General features: G+C 57.0%; 1 protein-coding gene across 3 annotated transcripts; it reads left to right on the top strand.

Moving 5' to 3' along the window:
- The first annotated feature begins 2966 nt into the window (after positions 1-2966).
- TRIOBP (TRIO and F-actin binding protein) lies at positions 2967-26877 on the top strand. 3 transcript variants are annotated; one of them, XM_065886532.1, is made up of 14 exons: positions 2967-3149; positions 8084-8140; positions 8755-8762; positions 10710-10809; positions 10932-11021; positions 11398-11507; positions 12977-13502; positions 14146-14277; positions 19451-19598; positions 21521-21623; positions 22192-22351; positions 22430-22543; positions 23540-23626; positions 24387-24548. In XM_065886532.1, exons 1-14 carry the CDS (start codon positions 2967-2969, stop codon positions 24546-24548), a joined length of 1980 nt encoding a protein of 659 aa, XP_065742604.1. The 3 variants fall into 3 exon arrangements, with proteins under 3 accessions (XP_065742604.1, XP_065742606.1, XP_065742605.1); XM_065886533.1 differs by lacking the exon at positions 8755-8762 and adding an exon at positions 26148-26877 and having other exon boundaries at positions 2983-3149; positions 10741-10809; positions 24387-24550; XM_065886534.1 differs by lacking the exons at positions 19451-19598; positions 21521-21623; positions 22192-22351; ... (1 more) ...; positions 23540-23626; positions 24387-24548 and adding an exon at positions 14426-14479.
- The last annotated feature ends 456 nt before the right edge of the window (positions 26878-27333 follow it).

Raw genomic sequence — 27333 nt, 5'->3', positions numbered from 1 at the left:
TGGGGGTTAAGGCACAAGGGTAACCAGGCAAACGTGGTTATCTGGGCAGAGTGGTATCTTCAAGCCATGGGCGGGAATTACCTTATCAACCTAACTAAGGGTCACTAACACACAGCAGTTCCGGCCGGAGGGGGCAGGTAAGTTTTTGGCTGGAGAAAAGGGGTAGAGAAATGGGGAAATGGACTCTGGGATGATGATGATGGTGATGATGGCCAGCATTTATTGTGCACCTACTATGTGCTCAGCTCTGTGTTCAGTGCGTGGCACATCTGATTGCATTGAATCCTCACCACTAGGCATACTAGGTACGGTTCATATTGTCCATTTCATAGATGAGGGAATGAAATTCACTTGTTCCAGGTCACACAATGGGGGAGAGCTAAGATTTGAACCCTGCTCTGGCCGACTTCAGAGCCCATCCCCCCACCTCTGTGCATCCGTATCTCCCTGAGTCCTCCTTGCAGCCTTGAGAGTCTCTGCAGATTTTCTCCATTGGACAGATGTGGCAACTGAGGCTCAATGAATTTGCAGCTATTCTCTCACCTGGGAATGAGGAAAATCAGGAGCTGAGAGATGGAACTGCTAGTGGAGCCACCCAGACAGTTACTTAAAGCAGCTTCACACATCTCTTGGGCTGGACAGTGAAATTAGTCCAAGGTCAAGAGCTAGGAAGCCTGGGCTTGAGTTCTGTCTCTGCCCCTAACTTGTGTGACTTTGGGCCATCGTCTCCCTTCTCTGAGCCTCACACTGTTATCTTCAATAGAGTAACGCTTTGAGACTGGATAACCCCAAGGTTTGGTGGCTCTGTTTAATAAGTCAATCCTGGGTCCCTGAAGCTGTGCCATCTCTGTCTTACCGGGGCAAGTTGCAATAAGGCAGTCATTCCTTCATTTGTGCATTCATTCACTCGACCAATGTTTACTAAGGACCTAATGTGGGCTGAGGCCCTAGGCTTACCATGATATAGACAAAAACCACTCTGTTCCTGCCCACAAGGAGCTCACAGTTTGTGAGGACACGGACATATACTTGATTAGAACACTGTGTGGTCATCACTTGAGTTGGGGAGTGTACAGATGCAGGGAGCTCTGGGCAGGGAATTCACGCAGGCAGCCCTGGGAAAGGAGCTTCTAAGTCTGTGCTGGGGGCACTCTGGCTTCCTTTGGGCTGAGACTTGAAGGGTAAGGAGGAATTTTCCAGAAAAACAAACATGTGGAGGGAGGGAAGCGAGAGAGTGAGTGTGTGTGTGTTGGGGCATAAGAGGACAGGAAGGGAAGTGTTCCAGGCGTGGCACAGAACAACATGTGCAGTTAGGGAGGTACAGAAGACCTGGCTTATTCTGGGACTTCCCAGCGTTGTGTAGCCCTAGCACGTGAAATGTGTGTGTCTAATGATAGAGGACAGCAGGCAGGGGCCAGATGATAGTGGACATGACTGCGGGCACAAGGATGTGTGTATCAACAGTGGAGAAGTGTTGAAGAACTCTGAGCAGGGGAGTGTTCTCATCACCGTGTTGAGGGTACTAGAAGGGAGTCCCAGAGGCCAGGAAACCAGCAAGGAGGCTGGTACTGCCAGGTGTCCACGCCACCGCGGTAGGGCATTGGTGGTAGCTGAGGTGTTCTGTCTGTCCATGCACTCTCCCAAGGACCAAATGCCTGAGTGAGGTACAGGGTAGGGTGGGAACACTCAGCACAGGGATGCCAGAAGGCCAGTGTCTAGGAGGACTTACCTTTGGTCTTATTCCTCAGGGTGGGGGAGAGAATTCCAATGGGAAATGCTGGGAAAACTTCAGCTCCCTGGGCCTCTGTTTATCTGTGAAATGGAGATAGTGATTATAATCATGACAGCAATAATTTTCGAACCCCAAACTGAGATGGCAGAATCATTGAAGTGGTAATTATTCCAAGCTCCCCTGCGCCCCTACCTAAGGAGAGCTAACTAGGGCTAAAGGGGTTGTTCTAGGTGCTTTACTTAAATTAACACTTAATACAGTAGCCTGTGAGATAACAGCATTATCCCATTTTACAGAGGGTGAAGTTGAGGCACAGAGAGGTTAAGGACCTTGCTTAAGGTAATACAGGGTTTAAATCACAATGCCCCATAAGCCACCTCATGCAGTTAGCAACAAATTCCACCACAGTACCTCCTCAGCTGCGGGCTTAGAGGAGATTCTGCAGGGCAAATGTACTCTTACAAACCACCAAGTGTTCTGGGAAAGTGAGAAACGGGTATAGCCCACACCCAAGAACCCAAAATGAGGTTCTTAAGGCGAGAAAGACCCCCGGTGAGGAGGGCACGTTTAGGAAAGGTCCTACCAATTCCAGAACTCACTTTGTGCTTAGATTACTTCCTAGGAATCCCTTCTCTTCTTACTGTGTGACCCTGGGCAAGTTGGCTCACCTCGCTGAGCCTCCGTTTTCTCATTAGTAAAATGGGGACAAGGATATCACCTGTCGGGTCTGTGGTAAGGATGAAAGTCCATTACATGGGTAACGAACAGGGCTTGGCGTGTGGGACCCGCTGAATTGGTAGTAATGTGTGCTTTGCCCATGTCGCCATCAAACCGAGGCGCCGAGGCCTAATGGACCCATCGCTCCGTCCGGCGGCTGGCGTGGGTCGGGAAGCCGTTGCTGGACGACGAGGGTGCCACACCCGGCTGCCCCCACCCCGCACTACCTAGTCGTGGCCCGACGGAGTCACCTGCACGCCAGGCCCTTCCTTCCTCCTAGCTTGCCCGCCGTCAGAGCTCGGCCCGCCCTCACTTCCCTCCGCCCCCATCCGCCCCCATCCGCCCGCCCCGACTGCCCCAGCTCACCCGTCCCGTCGCGGCAGGCCCCGCCCCTGGGCCCCTCCCGCGCTCCTATTGGCCCACTCGCGGCCCCCGCCACTGTTTGTCTCGGCTTCCCCGCCGCCCATTGGCCCGCCCGGGTCCTCCCAGGAAGTTTGAAAAAAAAAAAAAAAGTTTTATGGGCGGATGGAAGGGGCTGGGGCAGCGCCGGGGAAGGGAAGGGCCGGACGAGCGGCGGCGGCCGGCCGAGAGGGGCGGCGGCGGCGGCGGCGGCGGGATTCCCGCGCCGCTGAGCCCGGCCCGAGAGCCTTTTCCACCTTCCTGCCTCCTGCTCTCGCCGCCCCGGGGTGCCGCCATGACGGTGAGTGCCTCCACGGGGGGCAGCCCCTCTGCGCCCCAGGTCCGGATGAGAGCAACGGCCAGAGCCAGAGCCGAGCCGCTCCCCTCCTGGTCAGCCCCCTCCTCACTTCTCGGAGGCGAGAGGAGGTCTCGGCCGGAAGACTGGGCGACCCCGGCGGCACGGGCCGGTCGTCCTGCCTCACCTTCCCCCGGCCTCCGCCTCACCTTTCTGGGCCAGAAGCCCGGGCAACCCCCGAGAAGATGGGAACTCTCGTTCCCAGGCACCACCCCCTCACTTTTGCGGGACCAATCACGGACAGATTCCGGGTGGCCTTTTCCCTTCTTCTTTCCAGCTCCCCCCTTGGTGAAAACCTGATCTGATACTCCTAAGCTGCCAGATCCGTAGGGTCTCTCAGGGTTCTGGGCCACGGGAGGAGCGGAGATGGGCCTGGCCTGGATCTGGGTCTCGCCGGGGCCTGGAGAGAGGCGCTCCCTGGTTCGGATGGGTCGCGCTGATGTGGGCCTGGGAAGGCTGTGCGCCTGTGTGGGCGCTGGCCGGAGGTTGGGTGGGTGAGAAGGGGCCGCCTCTTCCCATCCTGACCAGAGCCTGTCCTGGGACTTCTGAAGCAGCAGGATACCATGTTCTCTCGGGCTTGCCACTTCGGGCTTGCCACTTCGCAGCGGCGCTGGGACCTTGGGTGGGGCAGGCCCGCTCTTGGGGGTGGGGAACACGATGGCAGGGATTTGTTTTTCTCTTTGGGATGAGCCCTACCCAAGCTCTCTCAATACACGCGCCTTATTTATCATATTGCACCTCATAGCTGAGTTCACCATTTCCCCCATTTTACAGTCGGATAAACTGAGGCTTGGGGAGGGGCGTTGGTGAGTTGCCAGAGGTTACCCTGATTGTAAGGGAAGGAGTAGCCCTTTTCCACGTCACTCTGGCCCCTTGACTGTGATGTTCTGGAAGAGAGGGGCAGGACTGCTTTTGGTTTCTGGCAAGTGACTTAGGGAGGCTCTGACAGCCTGATGAGGAGGGTGGGGAGAGTTGAGCAGGGTGCTGTATGCAGGGGCCCTGCCCCTGTGAGTGTGATGACCTGCTCACTGCCTGGACTTCCTCAGGCTCTGCACATCCTGCTACCTCTCTGCTGGCCCTTCCTGTTGTCAGCAGCCTCCCCTTCCCTGTCAGGGAGGAGTAGAGAGGGATGTGGGGGGAGGAGCTGAGTCAGTGTCTTGGCCGCCCGCCCCCTCCCCCCCAGCAGGCTAGTGGGGGGTGGTTTCATTGCTGACTGGGTGCCTGCCAGGCCCTGAACTGGGTGCTTTCACATTACCACATTGGAACCCTGAAGGTTGACGGTAACTCCCCATCTAACAGATGAGGACACTGAGGTGTAGAGAAGTGAAGTTACAGGTGACACAGCTCGGCCCTGGCCGAGCCAGAGTTTGTAACCAGGTCTGTCCCAGTCTTCTCTCAGGATGAGAGAAGAAATGTACACAGTTGCCTTTCCTGGGGAAGCACACACTGAACAAGGGTAAGGCTGCTAGAAGCAGCATGTGGAGGAAGACAGCACATCCCTGCTGATGGGAGGGGGCTTCCCGAGAGAGATGTCCTCCTGTGACTGTAGGACTTGGTCAGGTGGAGATGGACTGGGGGAGGAGGAACAGTGTGGACAAAGGCTGGTGGCCATATTTGGGGAATTAAATGGTGAAAACATAGAAAAGGGACTTGGGAAGGAGGGCCTCAGAGGCCTGGAAGAGCAGCTTGGGCTTTGGTCAGGGGCACTGGGGAGCCATGAGAGGTTTCAGAGCGGAGGGGAGGCTCACAATCACCTCTGACAGCATTTACCGGATTCATCCTAGCCGCTTTCAGACCTGAGCCTGCTCCAGGCCGGTGTCCTTCCTGTTTCTTCTTCATACCCTTTTCCTCTCTCCTGGTCCCATCTCCCCGACCTCAGGAATCTGAACGAGCAAGTGGCAAAGGTGCTGTGACTGGGTAAATGCTTAGAGGCTTCAGGGAGCCAGGCCTGGAGTCAGGATCTGCCCCACCTCCTTTTGCGCTAGCCGGGTGCAGCCTTGCCCCTGGAGCTTCATTCCCCAGCTGCTACCCGGCATCAAATTATATACCTGTGCACTTGTTTATTGTCTGTTTCTGCCCTGAGTTTTCACCAGGGCAGGGGCCACATCTCTTGTTCACAGCTTATTTCCTGGCGTAGAACAGGGGCCTGGTTCCAAAGGAAAAAAAGAGAGAGAAAAAAAAAAGAAAGAAGAAAGAAAGAAATTTTTATGAATGTTCCCTGAGTCCTCGGGTCTTGGGGCATGAACTCCCTGACTGAGTTGCTTCTAGTGTAGCCTGTGAGGGATAAGTAAATGGCTTGAAGACAATCACAGATGCAACAGAGGCCGTGGGAGGTCGCCTGGTGTGGTGTGTGGTGTGTACTGGGAAAGGGGCCTCTGCCGTGGCAATTAAGCTGGGTCTTAAGGCATGAGAAGGGGTTTGCCTGGTCGAAGGAGGAGGAGGCGGTGGCCTGGTATTTCAAGCAGAGGACACAGGCATGTGTGGAGGGCCCTACTAGTCCTGATGTGTTGGGCATCAGAGAGGATGTGTGATGACATAAACATGGGGCCCCCTAAGCAGTGGGGAGTCCAGGTTGAGGCTTTTGTGCCATCCTAAGGCAGCTGGACCTTGTTCTGAAGCCGTCTGGAGCCATCCCTGGAGGTTTTACGCGGCTTGTGACATTCGGCCTTTTGGATCGGGTCCCCTGCCAGAGTGTTCTTACAGGAGGCTGTGTCGATGGTCTAGGCCAGCGGGAGGCAGTGCTGACCTGTGGCCAAAGGAACGAGGGCCCACTGTGAGGACCTGTCAGTGCTCCGGAAAGGAAAAAGGAGAAAGGGAGCTTCCTGCGGGAGGAGGAATGGTGTCTGGGCCTGAGGAGCCACGCGTGAAGGTGCAGGGGAGGAGATTTATGTTATCAGACCTTTTGACCCCTGGGGGGTTTCCAGGGTAACTTCAGGACCTCTCCTGCCAGCAGGTTTAAAAGCTCCTCTCCCCAAGGTCACTGCACCATCTCATGCTTGATGCGGCACGTGTGCGGCATGTGTGTGGTGTGTGTGCTGGGGTCTCCATGTGTGGCCCATTCAGTTCTCTCACGGAACCGAGGGGGAGGGCAGGGCCCCTCTATCATTAGCCACATCAGGCAGCCGGGCTCAGGGAGGGCATGTGACTTAGGAAGGCACCGTGACCCCACTTCCCAGGCAGCCCTCAGGGTCCCAGCCTGTCATTCCTGCCCTCCCTCAGCCTCTGGAAGCCTACGGCTGATCTCCCAGCCCTGGCTCAGCTCAGTCCGATTGGCTGGGTTATCTGCTTGTCCTTTCCGGGGGCTCTCTTCGGGTCAGCACAGCGATGCCAGCTCCGTGGTCCATCCCAGAAGGCCTGGCTTCTCGTTCTCAGCGCCAGGAGGTGGAGGTGCGGACTGCCTCGGAAGCACAGGAATTTAGATCAGGGAGGTAGAGGAGGGTGGATGTTTATTCAGCACGTTGCCCCTGGGGCCACGGGGGCGGGTCTCCATCTGCATGTGGACCCAGGTGACTTGGTGGCCCTGAGCGTGGCTACCGGTCTTCAGTCTTAGCTTGGAACCACCCTGAGTGGCTTCCGGCCCACGTGGGGAACAGGGTGGGGAAGGAGAGAGAGCAGACAGGGCATACGCAGCCTGGGGTTTCCCAGGTCTGGGCAGAGCCTGTGTCCCTTCCCTGAGACAGGTCTCCGGGCAGGGGCTGCGATGCAGGGGTTGGGCTGCCGGCCTGCCGAGGTCCAGGGGCCCTGGTCCCAAGGCCACGGCTCAGGATGTCCAGGCTGCTGGCCCAAGCCCCTCTCAGGTCTCTTCCTCCACCTGAGGAAGAGGAGAATGGGGCTCCCTGACAGGAGGGCGGGTCAGGGGAGGTGGCCAGGTCAGGTGGCTCCGGTTTCCAGGTTTCCAGCCGCCACCGCCATCGCCGCCCACCCCACTGAGCCACGCCACCCGCTCCCTCCATGCAACCGGACACCTTGGCCTGGTGAGGCTGTGATGCAGGTGCTGATAGGTGGGCTCAGAGCCATGGCAACAGGTGGCCGCCTCCTCCCTGCCTGCCAGCCTGGCCTGCCAGTGGGCACGAGCTGAACCTCTGCAGGCGGACCGGGACTTAGACGAGAGAGTGGTCTCCCCAGCAGGCAGGGAGGGTCTGTGGATAGGCCTGGCCAGAGAAAATGCCTGGATGAGCAGTTTCGTCATCTAGGGTTGGGGGGGGACCTAGCTCACAGGCCCCCGTGGAACATGCTACAGCTGGGAGCCCCCAGACCCCGGGGCCGTGCCCCCCTGAGCAGCACCCGGCAGGTAGGGCTTGCTGGGACTGAGGTGCCATCTCCCCGGCCCTTCCAGAGGTCTAGCGGGGGACCAGGAGGTCTCTGACCTCAGCCTGGGCCTGGCTCCATCTTTCAGGCTCTCCAAGAGATGAGGGAAATGCAGGGCTGGTTGGACCATGGGAGGGTTAGTGGGTTGGGAACGGGTAGGAGCGTTAAGGCATTGTCCTGCCGGGCCGCTGGGGCCTCGTCAGCGAGAAGCACTGGACGGTTCGCTCAGCCCTGCTGATCTGCTGTCCTCTGAGCCCTCTAAGCGTCCCTTTTTACATTCAGAGATCTCCTGCCCCCTGTCCCACTCTCAGGTGAGGAAGCCGGCTGGTGGGAAGGGCGCTCAGAGGTCTGTGATGGGTGGCCAGTCACCCAGCCCACCTCTCAGAGATTGCCGGATGTTCGGGAAAGGGACCAAGGCTGCCTCAGTGGCTGGGGAGCCTGCCTGGATTTAGGGGGCTACCTGGGCCCTCAGCCTTCCCTCACTCGGGGGCAGGATGGGCAGCCCCCCTTCCTCCCCAGGCCCCTTTGGTTCTTGCTGGGCCTGACTCATCTGCCCCCTCCTCTCCCCATAGCCCGATCTGCTCAACTTCAAGAAGGGATGGATGTCAATCTTGGATGAACCTGGAGAGGTAGGAGGGCTGAGGCGGGGGTGGGGTGGGGGGTGGGAGGTGGGGATGCTGCAGGGCCCAGGTGGCTGAGCTGCTTCCCTGGCCTGTCCGGCTTTCTAGAGACCCTGGCTTCAGGGTGGAGAGGGTACAGGGTGGGGGCCGGAGTGGGAGCCTTGAGGGTAGGATGTTTCTTGTCCTGTTGGAAAGAAGGCCTTGGGCTGTGGGGTAGGAGGGCAGAGGCTGCTAGTCATCTCAGCCCCTTGGAGCAGTCTGCAGTCTGTAAAGGTCACCAGGGATGGCGGCCTCCTGGTGCTTCACACCCTGCACCCCATCCCCTCCTCTCACCAAGAGCCCCTCAGCCCTCCCACTTCTTGACGACCCCGGCTGGGTATCCAAGGGTCTGGGATGGAAGGATCCACAGAGATCATCCAGCCTGAGACACGTACAGATTCCCAAAGACTCAGCTTTACAGCAGCTCCCCGCAACCCTGGGGGTGGGGCTCAGACCACATTTCTTGAAGTCTCACCAACCTGGGGCCCCATCGGGTGAGTCACAGCTTTCTCTGGCCTCGGTGGCCTCATCTGTGAAATGGACATACTGGATAATAATAGTTCTTTCCAGGGTGGATAACGGAGCCACAGAGGTTAAGCATGTAAAGGGTCCCACACAACCCCCAGTGCCTGCTTGGGCCTCAGCTAATAACCCTTCCCTTTTTCTAACGTGTGCATCTTTACAACCAGAAGGGACAGTGGCCTTTCACCAGCTCTACCCTTCTGGCTGCCAGGCTGAAGCTGGAGCTGGCCTCCTGCCCACCCAGCCTGAGAAGGGACATCTCCCCGCCCAGGTCCTGCATGCGCCCGTGGCTTGGGTCTGTGTGCAGCCCGCATGCCGGGGAGGGCATGGAGCCAAAGGGCATCTCATTGTGTTTCCTACCCACATGCTTTATTCCCTCCAGCCTACAGCCTTCGTACCCGCTGCCTGCTTGCCAGTCCTCTGGTGGCTGGGCTCCAGGCTCACACAAGGCTGGGCACCCTGCCAGTGACCCTTCCCGGCCTCCCCCACCCAGGGTCTCTGGAGGGCAGAGATTATGGGCTCCACCCAGAACTGGCCGTTACTCATTCTCTTTCACAGGGTTTTGGAATGTCCGAGCTGGAAGGGCCCTGGGAGTTCAGCCAGCCCAACCCCTTGGTGCACAGACAGGAGACAGGCCCACAAGGGCTTTAATCTCTTCCGGGCCTAGCAGCACCTTGGGCAAACCCTGGCCTAGAACTCGGGGCACCTGAGGCCCATGCAGCTGCCATCTCAGGCAGTCACAGACTAGGCCTGGAGGGGCCAAAGAGATCAGTTGACACAGAACCCCTGACCCACTTTACAGAGGGACAGTTGTCCTGAGCAGCCGCTCGGGCCATTCAGAAGAGCAGGGTGGTTCTAAGGCCAGCCTCTTAGAACGATCCCCAACAACCTAGTGCCTGACCCTATGCGAAGTGCCATGAGAGACGTTCCAGGGAGGGTTAGGCATTTCTAACTTCACTAGGAGGCTTAGGGTCTTATTAGCCCTACTTTATAAGTCAGAAAACTGAAGCTCAGAGAGGTCGAGACACTTGACTAAAGACACACAGCTAGCAAGGCATACAATAGTTGTAACCTTGGTCTCTTGGATGCTAAAATCGTATTTGTTAGGGGAGGCAGTGTGGAAAGAAGTAGAAAGTATCATCCTGGCGCATCCTTGAAAACTTCCTGCCTTCCTGAGGAAAGAAAACGAAGTACTTGAAGCAATAAACAAGGGCTTAGTGATGTGGGAGAGCACCAGGAGGACATGCACTGACCCTGGCAGTGGGTGGACCTCGACTGGCCTTCCAGTGAACGGTCAGAAGCCCAGAGGTGGGCTGAGCTTGGCACTTTCATATCAGGCTGTTCTGATGCCCCCACCCCTCTCTTACGTGTCCTGCCAACCTAATCCTGGTTGGAGCAGAGAGAAGCCCACATCATAAACGTACAGATAATGTATTCGCATAGCTGAACACGCATGTAACCAGCACCCAGATCGAGAAACAGAATACGACCAGCACTCGGACGCTTCTCCCTGGGCACCCTTCCAGTCCTGCTCTCTGGTAGACTTGTCTTTGACCACTGGGGTGATTGATCTGGGGTCAGTGTACGGAAAAAGGTTTTTGAAGTTCTGGCCCCCGACTTGCTAGGCAAATGACCTTACACAGGTCATATCCCCTTCCTGGATTGCACTGGGTGGGATTTGCATGTAGGAGCCTTGGTGATCTTGGTGGAAAGTTATCAGGAAGCCTGTGGAAGTGTCAACAAATCAGAGAAGGGCCCCGAGAAAGAAAAGAAGGGTGTGGTTACTGAGGAAAAGCCGACCCATTTCACAGATGCTGTCCCCGCAGAGAGGAAATGGGGGGGCTTACTTCAAATGGGGATTGTGTGACTCTGCACTGTCCCCTGCCCCCCACCCCTCAGCAGAGCAGGTGAGGGTGCCAGGCCCCTGCTGCAAGCAGAACGGTTGACCTGGCAGCGCCCAGGATGCCCGCGGAATGGTGCGCACACGCACGCACGCCGTCATTCCACACCCCTGCAGCCCCTCCCTCACCACCGTCTCTCCTTCACAGTGGAAGAAGCACTGGTTTGTGCTGACCGATTCAAGCCTCAAGTACTACAGGGATTCCACTGCTGAGGAGGTGAGACGGTGAGCTGGGAGGGCTCTCTCCCCCATCAGGTGCCGGGGGACACCTGGAAGGGGCTTGGGGGTCCCGGTAGGGTCCCTGGAGTCCAGGGACCATCGTGAGCCCTCCTGCTGCAGGCAGATGAGCTGGACGGTGAGATTGATCTGCGCTGCTGCACGGACGTCACCGAGTATGCGGTGCAGCGCAACTATGGCTTCCAGATCCACGTGAGCCCGCGGCATGCCTGGAGGGCCCCCCAGAGGAGGTGTCGGGGTGGGGCGTGGCCCACCGGACCGGCTCCTATCACTCATTCACCTGGAGATCCTGTCCTCAGAGCCAGTCAGAAGCCCTGCTGCCAGCGCTGAGCATTTCTGGGGCGATCCAGGATATCGCTGGCAGGGCTATTCAGATGTTGGAGAGATCTTGGCGCCGATGGGGCTCTCCTGAGGCTAGTGGAGGGGAGGTTTTGCATGCTCTGCTCACCTCCAGGCTTAAGACCTTAGATACCCACCTGGGAGGGGAGGGCACCTCTTTGGAATCCATAGTGGGGAGGGAGCAAGGGGGCTGGCCAGGTGGCAACCTACCTGTGGGGTGGACTTACAGACCAAAGATGCTGTCTATACCTTGTCGGCCATGACCTCGGGCATCCGGAGGAACTGGATCGAGGCTCTGAGGAAGACTGTGCGTCCAACCTCAGCCCCAGATGTCACCAAGTACGTGCTGGGCTGGACCGGGGCCTGGGGGGAGGCACTTACCCCCGCATCCTGAGTGGGTTTCCGGCACTCACCTGAGGGCCCTGTGGCTCTACTTGCTGGGCCTCAGTTTCTCCACCAGCAGAATAGGGAGAGGGAGAGGGCAGGGGGTATCCGCGGCACTCGTCCAGAAATACGTTGAGGATTTGAGGTTTGCCTCTTGTCCCTCTCTATCTCCCCACATCCTGAAAAGGCGGGGAGAGGCCTTGGCTCTTTGGAGAGGATGCCGGTGAGTCACAGCCCCATGAGGTGGCTGATTGGCTGTGTGCCGCAGGGGCTGTGTCTGAGCCTGTGTCAGGGAGAGGGGATGGCTACTTAGTCTGGGTGGGGAGCTCACTCCCTGTGGAGGTCACTGTGGGTAGAGGGGCAGGAGGATCGCGTGACCTGGTGGTAGAGCCCCACACAGGATAAACCCCAGATGCCCGTAGGGGCTGGGACTCTGGCTGCTGGGCAGTAGGCACGGAAACGTGGTATCGAGGGGTGCTGAGTGCGCGTCCACCTGCCTGGCCACACCCTGGCTGGTCAACCTTAGGCCAGTTGCCGTCTGGCCTGAGTTTCATGTTCCTCACCTGTCACACCGAGGTGTGTCATGCGAGGACGTGCACGGAGGCCCCTTGTAAACTCTCAGCTACTGTACAGCTGGACCGTGATTTAGTATATAGGCTCCGCTGCTACAACAAAGAAACCCCAAACACGGGTTTAAACGCGGGACAGGTTTCTTTCTCGCTCCACAGCAGCCCACAGCCTTGCCTCTGCGCCAGAGCACTGTCCACATTCTCATGGGTCCCAGCCAGGAGCCAGGCCAGGGCACGCCTGGTCCTTCAAAACGTGCCACCTCTCGTATGCACTGGGCAGGGTGGAGTCACACGGCCACGTGTAGCCGCAAGGGATGCTTTAGTGTTTGGCCGGGTAAGCACGTACTCAGTATTGCTATGGAAGAAGAAGGGAACTGCCTCAGTCGTTACGGGTCTCCACAGTTTGTGCTCTGCACCCACCCAGAGGCCACCGTTCATCTCACCAGCAGTGACCCTGGGCATCTCTCCTATTCCACTGTGAGGCTCTTGCACCTAGGGCCTTGTCGAACAGCACACCCTTAATACTAATGCTTCGATCACGTTCTCAAAGGGCTTCCTGGTCGCTTTGCACACGTTTGCTCACCTAGTCCCTCCTGTGCGTGGCACTGTTGTCCCATATCACAGATGAGGTAACTGAGGCTCAGAGAGAGAGGCCAGGTACCCTGGACCCTCTGCCGGTAAGTGGCAGAGCTGGGATGGTTCCCAGGGTCTGTTAATGATGAAGCTCTAGTTCCAAGCTGCTTCCTCCACTGGGGTCTGTCCCCTGGCCCCGGTGCACGGGCGACACTGCGGAAGTGCTTGTTTTGGGACCAAGAGGGCAAGGTCTCGCCTGATGTGGCTCTGCTGGCCCCCTAGGCTCTCAGACTGCAATAAGGAGAACACGCTGCACAGCTACGGCACCCCGAAGGGCTCCCTGAAGGTGGGGGAGCAGCGGGCAGGCTCTGAGGTCATCGGCTGGGGCGGCCCCCGGAAGGCGGACGGGCAGCGGCAGTCACTGGACTACGTGGAGCTCTCCCCGCTGACTCAGGGCTCCCCGCAGCGGGCCCGCACCCCGGCCCGCGCTCTCGACCGCCCGGCCAAGCAGGAGGAGCTGGAGCGGGACCTGGCCCAGCGTTCCGAGGAGCGACGCAAGTGGTTCCAGGCCACGGACAGCAGGGCCACGGATACACCGGCCGGCGAGGGTCCGCGCCGGGGCCTGGGTGCCCCCTTGACTGAGGACCAGCAGAACCGGCTAAGTGAGGAGATCGAGAAGAAGTGGCAGGAGCTGGAGAAGTTGCCCCTGCGGGAGAACAAGCGGGTACCTCTCACCGCCCTGCTCAACCAAAGCCGCGGGGAGCGCCGGGGGGCCCCAAGCGACAGCCATGAGGCACTGGAGAGGGAGGTAGGCGGCAGTGGCCTCTGGGAGCCTCCTCACCCTACCGACACCCTTCCTATCCCTGCAGTCGCTCTGTGGCATTCATCTTGCATACCTACAGTGATGGGGAGCTCACCCCTGAGCCACTGACACCCTGCCCCCGCCCCCCCCCCCACCCCGGTTCCTTATGAACTAGAATCTTCTTTCCTGGACCTTGGGGACTTTTTGTTTTTGTTTTCCCATCTGAGTTCTGTCCTCAGCAGTCACATAGAAGGGAAGAGGAAGAGAAGGGAGAGACCATTTATTGAGTACCTTCTGCATCCCAAGCCTTGTGCTAGGCCCTCTTTACCTCCATTGGCTCATGTAATCCTCACAGCAGTCTCATGGTCCCATAGGGTAGACCTCATCACTGTTTTACTAATGGGAAACTGAGGCTCCAAGGCATTTCTCCCCACCTACGTAACGTGGGGGTGACCGCGGTGTCCTGCTCCCAGCCCTATCGAGCCTACTCTGGGCCAGCACTCTCCTGGGTTTCTGACCTGGCCATGCAGGAAACACCTAGAATGTCCCCCTTGCCTGCATCTCCACACGAGGGCCACTTCCTCCCATCAGCTACGTCCCCACTTTCAGGCCCTCACTGACCTCGCCTTCCTGCCCACCCCCACAATAGGTCCAGTCCCTTCGTGCCCAACTGGAGGTCTGGCGTCTCCAAGGGGAGGCTCGGCGTCTCCAAGGGGAGGCTCCTCAAAGTGCACCCAAGTCCCAGGAGGACGGCCACATCCCCCCAGGCTACATCTCACAGGTAAGGCCAAGAAGCTGTTGTGTTGGGGGTGGGGGCAGGTTTCTGGTTGCCACGTTGTGAGAAAATGGCTAATATTCTGGGAGCCCTTCCTGTGTACCGGAACCCGTGTGAGGCATTTGACATTCATCATCTCATTTAATCTCCCCAGCGGGTGGACGTGAGCACTGTGCCCATTTTTACAGACAAGGCCACTGAGCTGTGAGAGGTTATGTGACTTGCCTGAGGTCAACCTGCCTGCAGATGTCAGAGGTGGGATTTGAGCTCGGGTCAGGCTGACTGCAGAGCCTGTGTGTGAGCCCCCACGTGATCCTCTGTACTTAGACCCCTTCCCCTGCACGTCTGGGGAAGAGGGGGCCTGGTGGAGAGTGGGATTCCTAATGGGCAGGCCCCTGGAAGTCGCTCCCTAAACACAGGGAAATCCTGCCCATGCCTGCCAGGCCGAGGCCCTGCGCAAGGTGGTCTGCGGGACATGGGCGCCTCCAGTGGCCCTCGGGAGACGCATGGTCTGCCTAGGACAGCGGCTCTCAACCAAGCTGATTTTGTTCCCCTGGGGCTATTTGGCCGTGTCCGGAGACACTTTTGATTGTTATGCCTGGGACAACTAGCTCTCCAGAAAAAGTACGTGTGTGTGTACGCACTGACACACTTGTATATGTTCATGGTAAATTTCACCGACGTGAAGCACGTTTAGTGCACAGCTTACAAATGAGAAGTACGTGATGTCCTTTATCGTGAATTCCGTATAGCGAATTGGTTTTTCTCAGGATACTTTCATTGATGTTTTCCGAATGCTCGTATCCACAGCCAGCCGACAAACGAGTGTCGTTCTCACGCGAATGTCGTTTGGCCTTCTTGTTTGTGTGAATGAGTGAGACAGCAAGACAAATGTTGAAACTTTACTCGGTCGATGTCATCGCGACTTCTTTGCTGAATTAGAGGATAGTCATCTGTTGCGACTATTTGAGAATACTCTTTGAAGAATATTTCTCAGGTTTTTGTTCTGTGCACAGCGTGGTGGTCATCGATAGGGCGCGCCGATTTGAAGTATAATCTGTACTGTGAGCATTTTTAGCTTTTTCTCATCTCTTGCTTAAATCTGGACAATCAACAAAACAATAAATCAAGCCCTGATTTGTAACGTTTACCAATTTCCATGGTGTAAATACTCCCGCTATGGCTGATGTCCCTGAACACAGAGTTGGGAAGCTGTGTGCCCGCCGTCATAATGACATTTCCACCCTATAGATACAGGAGGCGCAGATAACCTCAAAGCATAGCTACTAATAAAATGCAGTGAAATAATTAGGAAGTGATGAATTTTGAGTATCAGCTTTGTTTTTAATGTAACAATTAATTATAAGTTTATATAATTTCTAATAATGGGTATGCTAAATAACCGTGCCACAGAATTCCTAAAAATTTGACAGTCGGCTGCCCCCAGCCAGCACGCCGCCCTTGACTGAAGCAAAAAAGAATGCTGGGATCCCAGGCTCTGGGCAGGGGGACCTTCTAGAAGTTCTGAGGGGGCGTGGGGCTCTCAGGAAGTCTTCCTGGAGCTGTGGGTGGGAGCGTGGGCTGCAGCAGGAGGTGGAGGGCCAGTGGGTGCCTATCGCGGAGACCCCCACTGCCAAGCTAAGGAGCTGGGATCGCATCCCACACATCTGAGGAGGTTTGGGGTCTGACAGTGACATCGGGAAGGTGGGGTTGGAGTGCAGGGGGCTTGGGAGGGGGTAGGGCCAGCATCAGGAGCTAGGACTTTGCCGAAGAAGAGAGGGATATAGGAGGGCATGTGGAGGGAGGTGAGCTTAAGGCTGGGCCACTGCCCCGAGGAAGGCAGAGGGGAGCGGCTGGGAGCTGGGGCCACCATGCAAGGCCAAGGGCCGTCTGGGGCTGAGTGGTTGATGGAACGTTCAGCTGAAGGGAGACCAGGGCCAAGGGGAGTTGGGGTGTGATATAGAGGCCTAGCTTGGGGATCACCTGACATGGGGAAGGGGGAAAGGGAGGGCCCAGTGTTGTCAGGGCTCCCTTGAGGCCAGAGGAAGGTGGGGCATCTCTAGACAGGGTGAGGTCCAACACCACCACCACCTGAGGCATCTGGGGACCTCAGAGACCCCCATCCAGAGGGCTTCAGACTTTGCTCTGTGGAGGGTCCATTCTGGGTGGGTTCGTTCACAGTCACCAGTACCAGAGCAGCTCCATCCTTGTCCATTTTACTATTAGAACCTGCATTAGATTCCCTTTGGAAGAAGGTTTCTGTCACTAAAATGAAGTTTGAAAAGCACTGCTCTGACTTCTCAGCTTACAGATGGGGAAACTGAGGCCCAGAGAGGGGGCGAGACCTTGCAGCTGGCAGCAGACCTGTGTCTGCAGTCCAGGTTTCCTGGTCCCCAGGCGCCCACTGGGCATCCCAAGGCTGTCAGCATTTCGTCCTGCTCGGTTGGGACGGGCAGGAGGAATGGGGGGTGAGAAGGGCATAATGGGGAGACGGGGTGGGGGAGGGGCACCAGAGGAGAGGAGCCGAGCCATCTGCATCCCCTCGGGTCCCTGGAGAGGCAGCCGGAGAGTCACTGGACCCTGGAGAGGTGACAGCAGGGGAGGGATTCCCCAGCCTGGTATCAGGCCGAGTGGGCACCCCTCTTCCAGCTTGTGGGGCTTGCCACCACAGGACAGCAGCCGGGGGCCTGGCGCTTCACCCCGTGGGTGCTTACTGCAGTGGGGGCCACGGGTACTTCTTTATCTACTTTGATCCATGTCGGAGGTGGCGGCCAACACGTTGGGCCCTCGGGAAGGCAGGTCAGAGGGAGCAGCGCCTGGCCTTCTGGGAGCCCCTCATCGTGGGCTGGTTCCCACCTCCTGACGTCAGCCTCCAGACGCCCTATTGGCTGCCGGGTCTGCCTGCCTGATCTAGCTCTTTAAGAACAGCAGTCCCACCTCCCATAGTGCTCCGGTCTCTACAGGTCGGTGATCTCTACAGGTGGACGCTGACTTACCTTAGGGACCCTCCTGCGTTGGTCTTATGGGGTCTGTTTTACAGATGAGGAGATTGAGGCTGAGAGAGGGAAAGGAGCTTGCTCGAGTTCGCTCCATGGTACAGCCAAGACTAGGACCCAGTCTGTGGAATTCCAGAGCCATGTTCTCTTGCCCTTACTGGGGGCACACACAGAGGACAGGCACAGAGGCTCAGTGGGACAGGTATCCCTTGACCACCACTCAGAACACCTGGACCCTGGGGACCTGACCCTTGCCCTTCCCCCAAACTGGCCCATGCAGCCCCCAGATATGGCTGCTGGCGAGGTGGGGGTCAGTCCCCACCAGCCGTGAGGTGCCCTGTGGCATGGGGGAGAATGCAGCCTCTTAACTGGCCCTCCGTGCCTCAGTTTCTTCCTTGGCTCTTCCCCTTCCCTTTTTAATGATCTTAAACATTTTTAAATTATATAATGAATTTGTTTACATTTTCAAAAATAATTCAAACAAATCAAAAGGTTAGAAACAAACACGTGAACTCTCCTTCCTCTGCCTGCTCCCAACCCCAGGGAGCCTTGGTTACCATTTGAGCACATCTATAGAGTTTCCTGTTGCAGCCGTAACAAATTACCACTAACATAAGACACAAATTTATCATCTCACAGTTTTGTAGGGTGGAAGTCTAACACAGGTCTCGCCAGGCTAAAATCCAGGCATCCACAGGATCGTATTCCCTTCCATAGGCTCTGGGGAGGCTCCATTTCCTCACCTTTTCCAGCGTCTGGCAGCCGCCTGCATTCCTTGGCCCGTGGCCCCTTCCTTCACCTTCAGAACCTGTGAAGGAGAGTCAAGTCCTTCTCACTTCCCACTGAGCTCCTTCCGTAGTCCTTTCTGCCTCTCCCTCTGCTCCCCTGCCTCCTCTTCCACATCCAAGGACCCTGTGATTACCTTGGGCCCAGAGGATAATCTAAAATAATCTCCCTATTTTCAGGTCAGCTGATTAGCACCTCTATTCTCCTTGGCCGTGTAAGGTAACGTATTCGCAGGTTCCGGGAGTAGGACATAGACATCTTTGGGGCACCATTACTTTCCACAGTATCTTTCCATACCTTTCTCTGTGTTTTTATGTACATGTACTCAGACCTACAGCTCTAAGTGTCTTGTGTCCGTGACTGGGGTCCCACCATGTGTATTGTCAGAAACCAGCTTTCATCACCTAATTTTTGGGACACTTTCTACAGCAGTCCATGTGGGCAGCTCTGTCTTTTAACAGTTGCCTGGGTCCTCTGTAAAACTCAATCCCATAATTTATTTAAGGGCTTCCCTGTTAGGTATTTAGATTATTTCCAGTTTTCATCTGTTACCAACCTTGCCACAGGGAATACCCTTGTCCAAGAGTCTTTGTACACATATGACTTTCTGTGGGATCATTCCTAGGAGTGGACCTCCTAGGTGAAGGGGTCGTTAAAATTAGATGACGCCACCAAACTGCCCTCCACGCACCTGGTCGCGGCTGACTCTCCCAGCAGTGGGTATTATCAATCATTGAAAAACGTGCCTGTCTTGTCTACACAGCCCCATTCTGCAGTAAGCCATTAATTTCAGCTGACTTACTCAGCACCTGCCACAAGCCAGGCCGTAGCCTAGATCCCGGGGGCTCTGAGCTGGATCAAATCTTCCTTCTTTTGGGGGAATTTACGATCTGGCAGAAGTAGAGCCTTTGGAGGCAGGGGAGAGGCTGCCCAGAGTCAGAGCTAGGAGGATCTTTAAGCTGGTCTGCTGGCCAAGTGAATTACCCAGGAAGAGAAAGTTGTAAAAGAATGTTCCAGGCAGTGGGAACATGAGCTAAAGCTCAGAGGTGTGAACATGCCATGAACTGGTTGTGTTTTTTTTTTTTTTTATAATTATGGGACTTCTTGGTTGGGGAGGGCCAGGGATGAGACCACCAGGGTCAGAAACTGGAGCAGGGACTTGGCTCTGCGGGATGGGGGAGGCTCAGAAGGGTTCGAAGCAGGAGAATGACAGGGTGAGGTTTGTGGATGGCGGGGAGCAGGGGCAGATACAGGCCGATGATGCCAGGGTCTTGGAGGAGGTGGTGAAGCCTGGACCAGGGCAGGCCTGCCCCTGAGACTTCTTGTCACAGGCTGGGAAGGGGCCACCATCCAGGCAATGGGGGCAGCCCCGTGACAGCCTGGCCTCCCACCCGCAGGAGGCGTGCGAACGCAGCCTGGCGGAGATGGAGTCTTCGCACCAGCAGGTGATGGAGGAGCTGCAGCGGCACCACGAGCGGGAGCTGCAGCGGCTGCAGCAGGAGAAGGAGTGGCTCCTGGCCGAGGAGACAGCAGCCACAGCCTCAGGTGAGGTCCCTGGGCAGGAGCGGCACAGTGGGGCCCAGCCCCGTGAACCTCCAAGCAGAGGCTGCTCCTGACTGGATTCGGGAGGCCTGTAAATAAGAGGTGAGGGCCTGAGTGCCAAACTTGGGGTGAGGGGTCAGGAGCCCCTAGATCTGGCCTCTAACCCTGCTTGCAAAGAGGAAACCGAGGCAATAAAAGACCCCAACTCACAGACCATGGGTTGTGACTCCTCTCCCTCAGGGGCCTGCGGCCACTGGGAAGCCCCCCGCAAGCCACACACATGCCCTGAGCTGCAACTCCACGTCCAGGCCCATGCCGTGTGCTGGGGAGAGACCGCTCAGCCATAGACCCTGCTCTCATAGGAGTGCCGTCTCACTTGGCATGTGGTCTGGACCCTGGGGAGAGCGGGGAGAGGTGTGAGGATTTACCAAGCCCGTTACCCACGTGAGCAACCTTAGTCCTTGCAGTGCCCGAGGGAGTGAACCCATTTCACAGATGAGGTAACTGGGGCTCAACGAAGTTAGCGACTTGTCCCAGATGGCATAGCTTGGAGGTGGCAGAAGCTGACGTTGGAGCTCAGAGCATTCTGACTGCAAAGCCATTCTCTGAACCCTTCCCTCTGCTCTCCCAAGTCAGAAACAGGAATGCCCAAGATGCTGGCCAACTCTCCCTCTCTGTACACCTGCTGTGTGTGCCTGGCATCCTAGACACTTTCATAGGGTTTGCAGAATAATGGAAATGATGAAGGAGGCCACGTGATCTGGAACTTAACCACCTGCCAGTGCTTCAAGCACTCAAGCCCAGGGCCCCTCATCCCAAACCCTGGGGTCAGTGCGTTTTGCATTTTAGGAAGATAACCTGGTATGCATATTAAATATCCTCTCCCAGCAGGGTCTGGGCTTCACCCTGAAATCTAGCACTAAGGTTTTGGCAAATTTTGGAAATTTCTCAAAGTCACACTTAAGTGGGATAGTCATGATCACAAATAGCCTTGTGTCCGTTCAGGTTGGGGGTCGCCACCAAAAGAGTCCAGTGTTCAGAGCTTTGGGATTTTGGAATTCTGGCTAAGACTATGAGTGAGGGCTTGTTTTTTTTGTTTTTTGTTTTTTGCGGTACACGGGCCTCTAACTGTTGTGGCCTCTCCCGTTGCGGAGCACAGGCTCTGGATGCGCAGGCTCAGCGGCCATGGCTCACGGGCCCAGCCGCTCCACGGCATGTGGGATCTTCCCGGACCGGGGCACGAACCCGTGTCCCCTGCATCGGCAGGCGGACTCTCAACCACTGCACCACCAGGGAAGCCCAGGACTTGTTTAATCTTCACAACAACCCCGTTTGAGCGTGGAAAGAGACTCAGTCCTTGGGGGCTCACAGCCTGAAAATAAACCAGTGGGGGCCAGTGTCTCTCTGTGCCATGCATTGTTCTGCTTGCTCTACACATGTCTCTCAACAACCCACGAGAGAAGGTGCTGTTGTCATCCCTGTTCTCCAGATAAGAAATCCAAGGCACAGAGGGGTTAAGTCCCCTGCACAAAGTCACACAGATTTGTACCGACCGCAGAGCCTGCGTTCTTGACCACTAGGCTGGGCCAGGCAGATGGACCTTGTTAAAGAACCTTCCAGGCTCTGCAGGGAGGACTGTGTGGGGTCTTACCAAGAAATCACTAACAAGAGGTACCAGTGGTCAGACATTGAGGTGTCTCCCCAGCAGGGTCCATCAGACAGGCACTGTCATCCTCCCTTGATAGACAGGCTCAGAGAGGTTGAACACCTTACCCAAAGCCACTCAGTCCATGACACAGCCCGGCCCAGTGCTCTTTGCATTACCACTCTCTGCTCCTGTCTCCATATGGAGTCCCGGAGGAAGTGGAGCTTGTTGCTGCTGACCCCTCCCCAGTCTCCGTTCCACCTCTCTGCCCTGCTTCCAGCCATCGAAGCCATGAAGAAGGCCTACCAGGAGGAGCTGAGCCGGGAGCTGAGCAAGACACAGAGTCTCCCACAGGGCCCAGATGGCCTCCAGAAACAGCACCAGTAAGATGGCAATTGGGCCCTGCGGTCTGGGGACGGGGGCTCCCTCTGAGCCAGGAGCCCAGCTGTCCACCCTGCTGATTATGAGTGAGGGAACCTGTGCTAAGACCCCTGGCAGAGGGCATGTCAGTTTGCCCCCAGCTGAGACACCTGCTCCGGTCGCATGGCACCGGGAACAGAAGCAGTGGGACCTCAGCCAGACCCGCACGCCAGTGCACACGGCAGTTCTCAGGCCCCTTCTTGTTTAGCCAGTCTCAGTCTCCACCCTTCTCTTCCCCTCTTTAGTGTCTCCCTAGAGCTGGGCTACAGTATCAGCCAGTAGGTGCCCCTCTGCTGTGGAATGTTGGGGCTATGGAGGCTTTAGAGATGGGCTTCTCCGACCCATCCCCTCATAGAGGAGGCGCCTGCAGCCCAGAGAGGCTGTCACCAGTTCACAGCCCCAGAGCTGGCTGAAGGCAAAACTAGGGCGGGAACCAGGAGCCCTAAGCTGCTTTGAGTCTGTGTGACCTGACCCAGCTCGGCAGAGGGCGAGAGAGCCCGGGCCATCGTTCCCCTCCTCTGCCCTGGGCAGGTCAGATCTGGAGGCACTGAAGCGGGAGCTGCAGGTGCTGTCAGAGCAGTACTCGCAGAAGTGCCTGGAGATTGGGGCCCTGACGCGGCAGGCGGAGGAGCGCGAGCACACGCTGCGGCGCTGCCAGCAGGAGGGCCAGGAGCTGCTGCGCCACAACCAGGTGGGCCTGGCCCCGCTGGGGTGGGGGTGGGGCGTGGGCATCCCGGCGCCCCTGCGCTGACCCTCCCACCCCTCCCAGGAGCTGCACGCCCGCCTGTCCGAGGAGATTGACCGGCTGCGCAGCTTCATCGCCTCACAGGGCACCGGCAACGGCTGCGGGCGCAGCAGCGAGCGGAGCTCCTGTGAGCTGGAGGTGCGTCCACCCCTTGTGCCAGGCCGCCCAGTTGGTTCTTGGGGCCTGGGTGTGGGGAGTGTATCCAGACAGGTTGGGTCTGCCCTGTAGCCGGGAGAGGACGGGGCAGCTAGGAAGGACGCCTGCTGTGCACCCAGCACTAGTGGGCTGACTGGGTGAAAGCCCTCCCGTGGTAGGTCCTGCCACCCACCTGCTGTGGGACCGTGACAAGTCACCTCACCTTTCTGAGCCCCAGTGGCTCATCTATAAAATGGAGCTAGCACCTCCGTTACTGGGAGAAGCCGGGGTGAAAAAATGTGTATGTGATCCCAGGGCCACCCTAGCCTTTTGTTGTATTTAACAAAAATGTATATACAGCTTTACTCTGTGGCTGGCACTTCTGTAAGCCCTTATATCTGCTAATTCATTGAAGCTTCCTAACAGTCCTGTGAGAAAGATGCCATTACTGTTCCCATTTTATAGGTGAGGAAACTGAGACACAGGGAGGTCAAGTGTCTCGCCCAAGGCCACATGGCTAGTCAGTATGGGAGCTGGGATTTGAACCAGGCAACCTGGCTCCAGAGTCTAAGCTTTTAAGCCTCCTTCGTCCTGGCTGAACCTGTCTCCTCCTTGGTCAGGTCAGGGTAGCAGTACCTGCTCATCAGGGTTCGGGGAGGGCTTAATGAGGAAGCCCAGCCCACTCTGGTTCACCCTAGGGCCACACTATGGCTTCTTTTCGTGCTCTTTGCCCTGAAGTGGAGCGCCTGGCGCTGTGTTGAGGCCACAGCAGAGGTGACCATAAGCTACCCACTCACATTGTATGGACAGGGTGAGAGAGCAAGGAGAAATCAGAGAGGACTTCCTGGAGGGGTCTGCTCCTGGGGACATGGGTCTCGGTGCAGGTTGGGAGCTGCATTCTAGGGGCCTGAGGCAGAGAGAAGCCATGCTTCAGGGGTGCGGTGAGCCAGGGTAGCTCTGGCCTCTGGCCCTGCATCAGCCTGGCACCTGTGACCCCAGGTGCTGCTGCGCGTGAAGGAGAATGAGCTGCAGTACCTGAAGAAGGAGGTGCAGTGCCTCCGGGATGAGCTCCAGGTGATGCAGAAGGTGAGTCCCGGCCGGCCGAGGCAGGGCGTCGGCGGGGTGGGGAGCCCCTGGATCTAGCTGTGTCCCATCTTGTGAGCACCTGCTCTGTGCCGGCCACTCCTGGCCTCCTCAGGCTCTCCCCGTGCCTCCCCCACGTAGGTGTCACTATTCCCATTTACAGACAAAGAAACTGAGGCTAAGAAAGGTAAGAGACTTGCTCACGGCCACATTTGCTTTTATTTAGTCAGAAAATATTCATTGAGCACCCACTATGTGCCCAGCACTGCGCTGGGTGCTGGGTGACAGCCGTGGGCAAGACCAAAACCCCTGCACGTGTGCAGCGTGCGTTGCAGTGAGGGATAAGCCGTGTTGCTGGGAGTTGGGGGACCAGGATTCGGGGCCCAGTCTGGCCCACCCTTGGTGCCATGTCCCTTTGTCTTTGACACCCGCTGCATGTCGGTGGCTCTGAAGTGTGTGTGAGCCAAACTCATGGAAGGGGCCCAAGCACTGGGCCAGGCTGACCCGGTTCTCCTCCCAGCCACTCACTGCTGTTTGGTCTCGGACAAAAGCTTCACCTCCCTGGGCCTCAGCTGTCATCTTGAATGGGATGAAAATGATGCCGAAACCTGTGTCATTGGGTGGAGCCGGGGGCCATCTAGGGGGGCCACCTGGAGGGAGGAGGCCGTGGGGGCAGTGGAGGGGCCTGGCTGCTTTGTGCCGGCAGGTGGGCAGGGCCAGGAAGGAGGGCTTCGTGCCCTCACAACCCCTCCCCGCCCCCCAGGACAGGCGCTTCACCTCGGGAAAGTACCAGGACGTGTACGTGGAGCTGAACCACATTAAGACGCGGTCGGAGCGGGAGATCGAGCAGCTGAAAGAGCACCTGCGCCTCGCCATGGCTGCGCTGCAGGAGAAGGAGGCCGTGCGCAACAGCCTGGCCGAGTAGAGGTGGGCGCCCCGGGCTGGGCGGGGCTGAGGCCACGCGGGGCCTGGCGGTGTGAGCTGAGGCTCATCCACACCTGACTCCCCCTGCCATCGGGGCCAGGGCACTTCCCTCTCCTAGCCTCCGTATCCCTTTCTGTAAATGGGGGCAGTGACACCAGCGACTCGGGGTTGTCGTGGGGACCTGTCAGACTCAGCCAGAGGCTGCTTTGTAAACTTAAGCATGTGTCTGCCGAGGCGGGCCAGTGAGTTCAGGGTCTGATTTTCGCCCTGTCCCCGCCATGTGACAGCGGGTGCTTCTTTTTTTTTTTTTTTTTTTTTGCGGTACGCGGGCCTCTCTTTGTTGTGGCCTCTCCCGTTGCGGAGCACAGGCTCTGGACACGCAGGCCCAGCGGCCATGGCTCACGGGCCCAGCCGCTCCACAGCATGTGGGATCTTCCCGGACCGGGGCACGAACCCGTAGCCCCTGCATCGGCAGGCGGACTCTCAACCACTGCGCCACCAGGGAAGCCCCGACAGCGGGTGCTTCTTAACACAGGGCCACAGCCACAGCCCGAGCAGTCCACACCCCTCCTCTGGGCTTCAGTGCCCTAACTGATCTGCCTGGGCTTGGGCGGCAAATCCGGTGTGGCCACCCCCTCATTAGACCCAGCAGCACGGCGCGCATCACTAATCACCCACAGCGTTCCTTCCTCCGTGCTTCACACCCCGGACATCACTGGAGGCCGTGCTCTGTCCTACTTCTGCTCACGGTCATCCCTGACTTGGCAGGGTGTGAAACATTTTTATGATGCCTTTTCCTACTGCCCTGTCTACCTGGAGCTTCCTCTTTCTAACACATCCTTGGGGACTTCCTAAGGCACTCCGGAGAGGCCGCCCTGTGGGCCAGGCTTGGGGAGAAGCCCGGAGGAGAGGATCTGGCCAGCCTTTGGGGCCAAGAGGCATTGGAAGGACCTGCCAGCCACCCTTGCCTGGCCTAAGCCAGACTCCCACACTGTTTTTTTTAATTGAAATGTAGTCGACTTACAATGTTGTGTCAGTTTCTGGGGTACAGCAAAGTGCTGCAGTTATATACAGAAATACATACATACATTCTTTTTCATTATATTTTATTACAAGATATTGAATGTAGTTTCCTGTGTTATACAGTAGGACCTTGTTATTTGTCTATTTTATATATAGCAGTGTGTATCTGCTGACCCCAAACTCCTAATTTATCCCTCCCCCCACCCCTGCTTTCCACTTTGGTAACCATAAGTTTGTTTTCTGTGTCTCTGTTTCTGTGTTGTAAATAAGTTCATTTGTATCATTTTTTTTTAAGATTCCATGTATAAATGACATCATAAGATATTCGTCTCTCTCTGTCTGACTTCCTCCACTTAGTGTGATAATCCCTAGGTCCATCCATGTTGCTGCAAGTGGCATTATTTCACTCTTTTTTGTGGCCGAGTAATATTCCACTGTATATGTATACTTTATCCATTCATCTGTCAGTGGATACTTAGGTTGTTTCCGTGTCTTGGCAATTGTAAATAGTGCTGCTATGACACTGGGGTGTGTGTATCTTTTCTAATTAGTAGACTCCTCCACTCTTGTCTTCTAGGTCCTCGTGGTCCAGCCCTGCTGCAGACCCCCAGCCCAAGGGGACCAATCTCCCTCCTTCCCTGCTGGATGGACGTCAGAAGCCAAGCTTTCTCCCCACCCTCTGTGGGCCGCACATGCACTCACACCCACTATACACACACACACACACACACACACACACGTCCACACACACACACACACACACACACACACACACGCACACACGTCCTCTGCGTATCTGAGCGCGCCCCTAGCACTGGGTCTTACCTTGCACCTTCTTCAGGATTTTATATGTGAAGAGATTTTTATATAGATTTTTTTTCCTTTTTTTTTTTTCCCCCAAACACTTTATACTTTTTAAAAAGCAATTCCTGGTGGCGTGTGCCTCTATAACACTGGCTCCCCCTGTGTCTCCAGACGCCTGCTTGGGCTTCTGGGCCCACAGCCTGGCCCAGGGTCTAGCGGAGGCCCAGCAGCAGCTATGGCAGGGTTGACTCTGCTGGGAGAGGCCGGGAGCCAGCCACCCTCTTTCTACCCTACCTCCCACTAACTACTTCCTGCCCTGGGGGGACCCACTCCCTGGGACTCTGGACAGAGGGACAGATGGACAAAGGGAGCCAGCAGCTGTCTCCATGGCCCCACCCCCTCCTCTGAGGGGTGCTGGGCACGGATCTGCGGGGACCACCCCGTGCAGGCAGGCGTTTCTCTCCTGCTCTGTGAGCCTTAACTTAATAAAATGTTCCGGCAGCTCTGGTGTCCTGGGTGGCTGGGCAGGGAGGGTAATGGAGGTTGGGGTTTCTTAAAGTGGCTTCACCACCCGCCCCCGCCAGCGCTCCACCCTTCCTGAAGGGGCAGCATGTGGGCTTCTGAGGGTGGAGTTGAGAATCTGGTTCCTCCACCAGGCTTTGCAGCTCCACGTGGGGTTTGCAGACCAGCAGGAACAGCAGTGACACCAGGGAGCTTTTTAGAAACACCAAGTCCAGGCCCCGCCCTGATCTACTGAGTCAGGATCTGCCCTTTAACAAGGCCCCTCCGTCTGAGGAGCCCGGGAGTGGGCGCTGGGCCCAGCCTTGGAGGGAGGACTGGAGCTGAGGCTTTGCCGGTGATTGACCTTGGGCGAGCCACGCCCCTCTCTAAGAGCCTTAATCTGCTTCTCCATCAGATGGGTACCTTTCAGCCCCAGTCCTATACTGAGGCTGTGCCCA

This window comes from Phocoena phocoena, chromosome 11 (assembly GCF_963924675.1).
Source record: "Phocoena phocoena chromosome 11, mPhoPho1.1, whole genome shotgun sequence".
Classification (NCBI taxonomy): domain Eukaryota; kingdom Metazoa; phylum Chordata; class Mammalia; order Artiodactyla; family Phocoenidae; genus Phocoena; species Phocoena phocoena.
The sequence above is the reverse complement of the archived record's forward strand: the minus strand, read 5'-3'. Positions and strand labels throughout refer to the sequence as shown.

Excerpts from the sequence above, each read along its gene's own strand:
- TRIOBP (XM_065886532.1), top strand. The coding sequence starts at position 2,967 with ATGGGCGGATGGAAGGGGCTGGGGCAGCGCCGGGGAAGGGAAGGGCCG. Across the intron at positions 3,150-8,083 it reads CCCGGGGTGCCGCCATGACG|CCCGATCTGCTCAACTTCAA; the intron begins GTGAGTGCCTCC and ends CTCTCCCCATAG. Across the intron at positions 21,624-22,191 it reads GGCCTCCAGAAACAGCACCA|GTCAGATCTGGAGGCACTGA; the intron begins GTAAGATGGCAA and ends TGCCCTGGGCAG.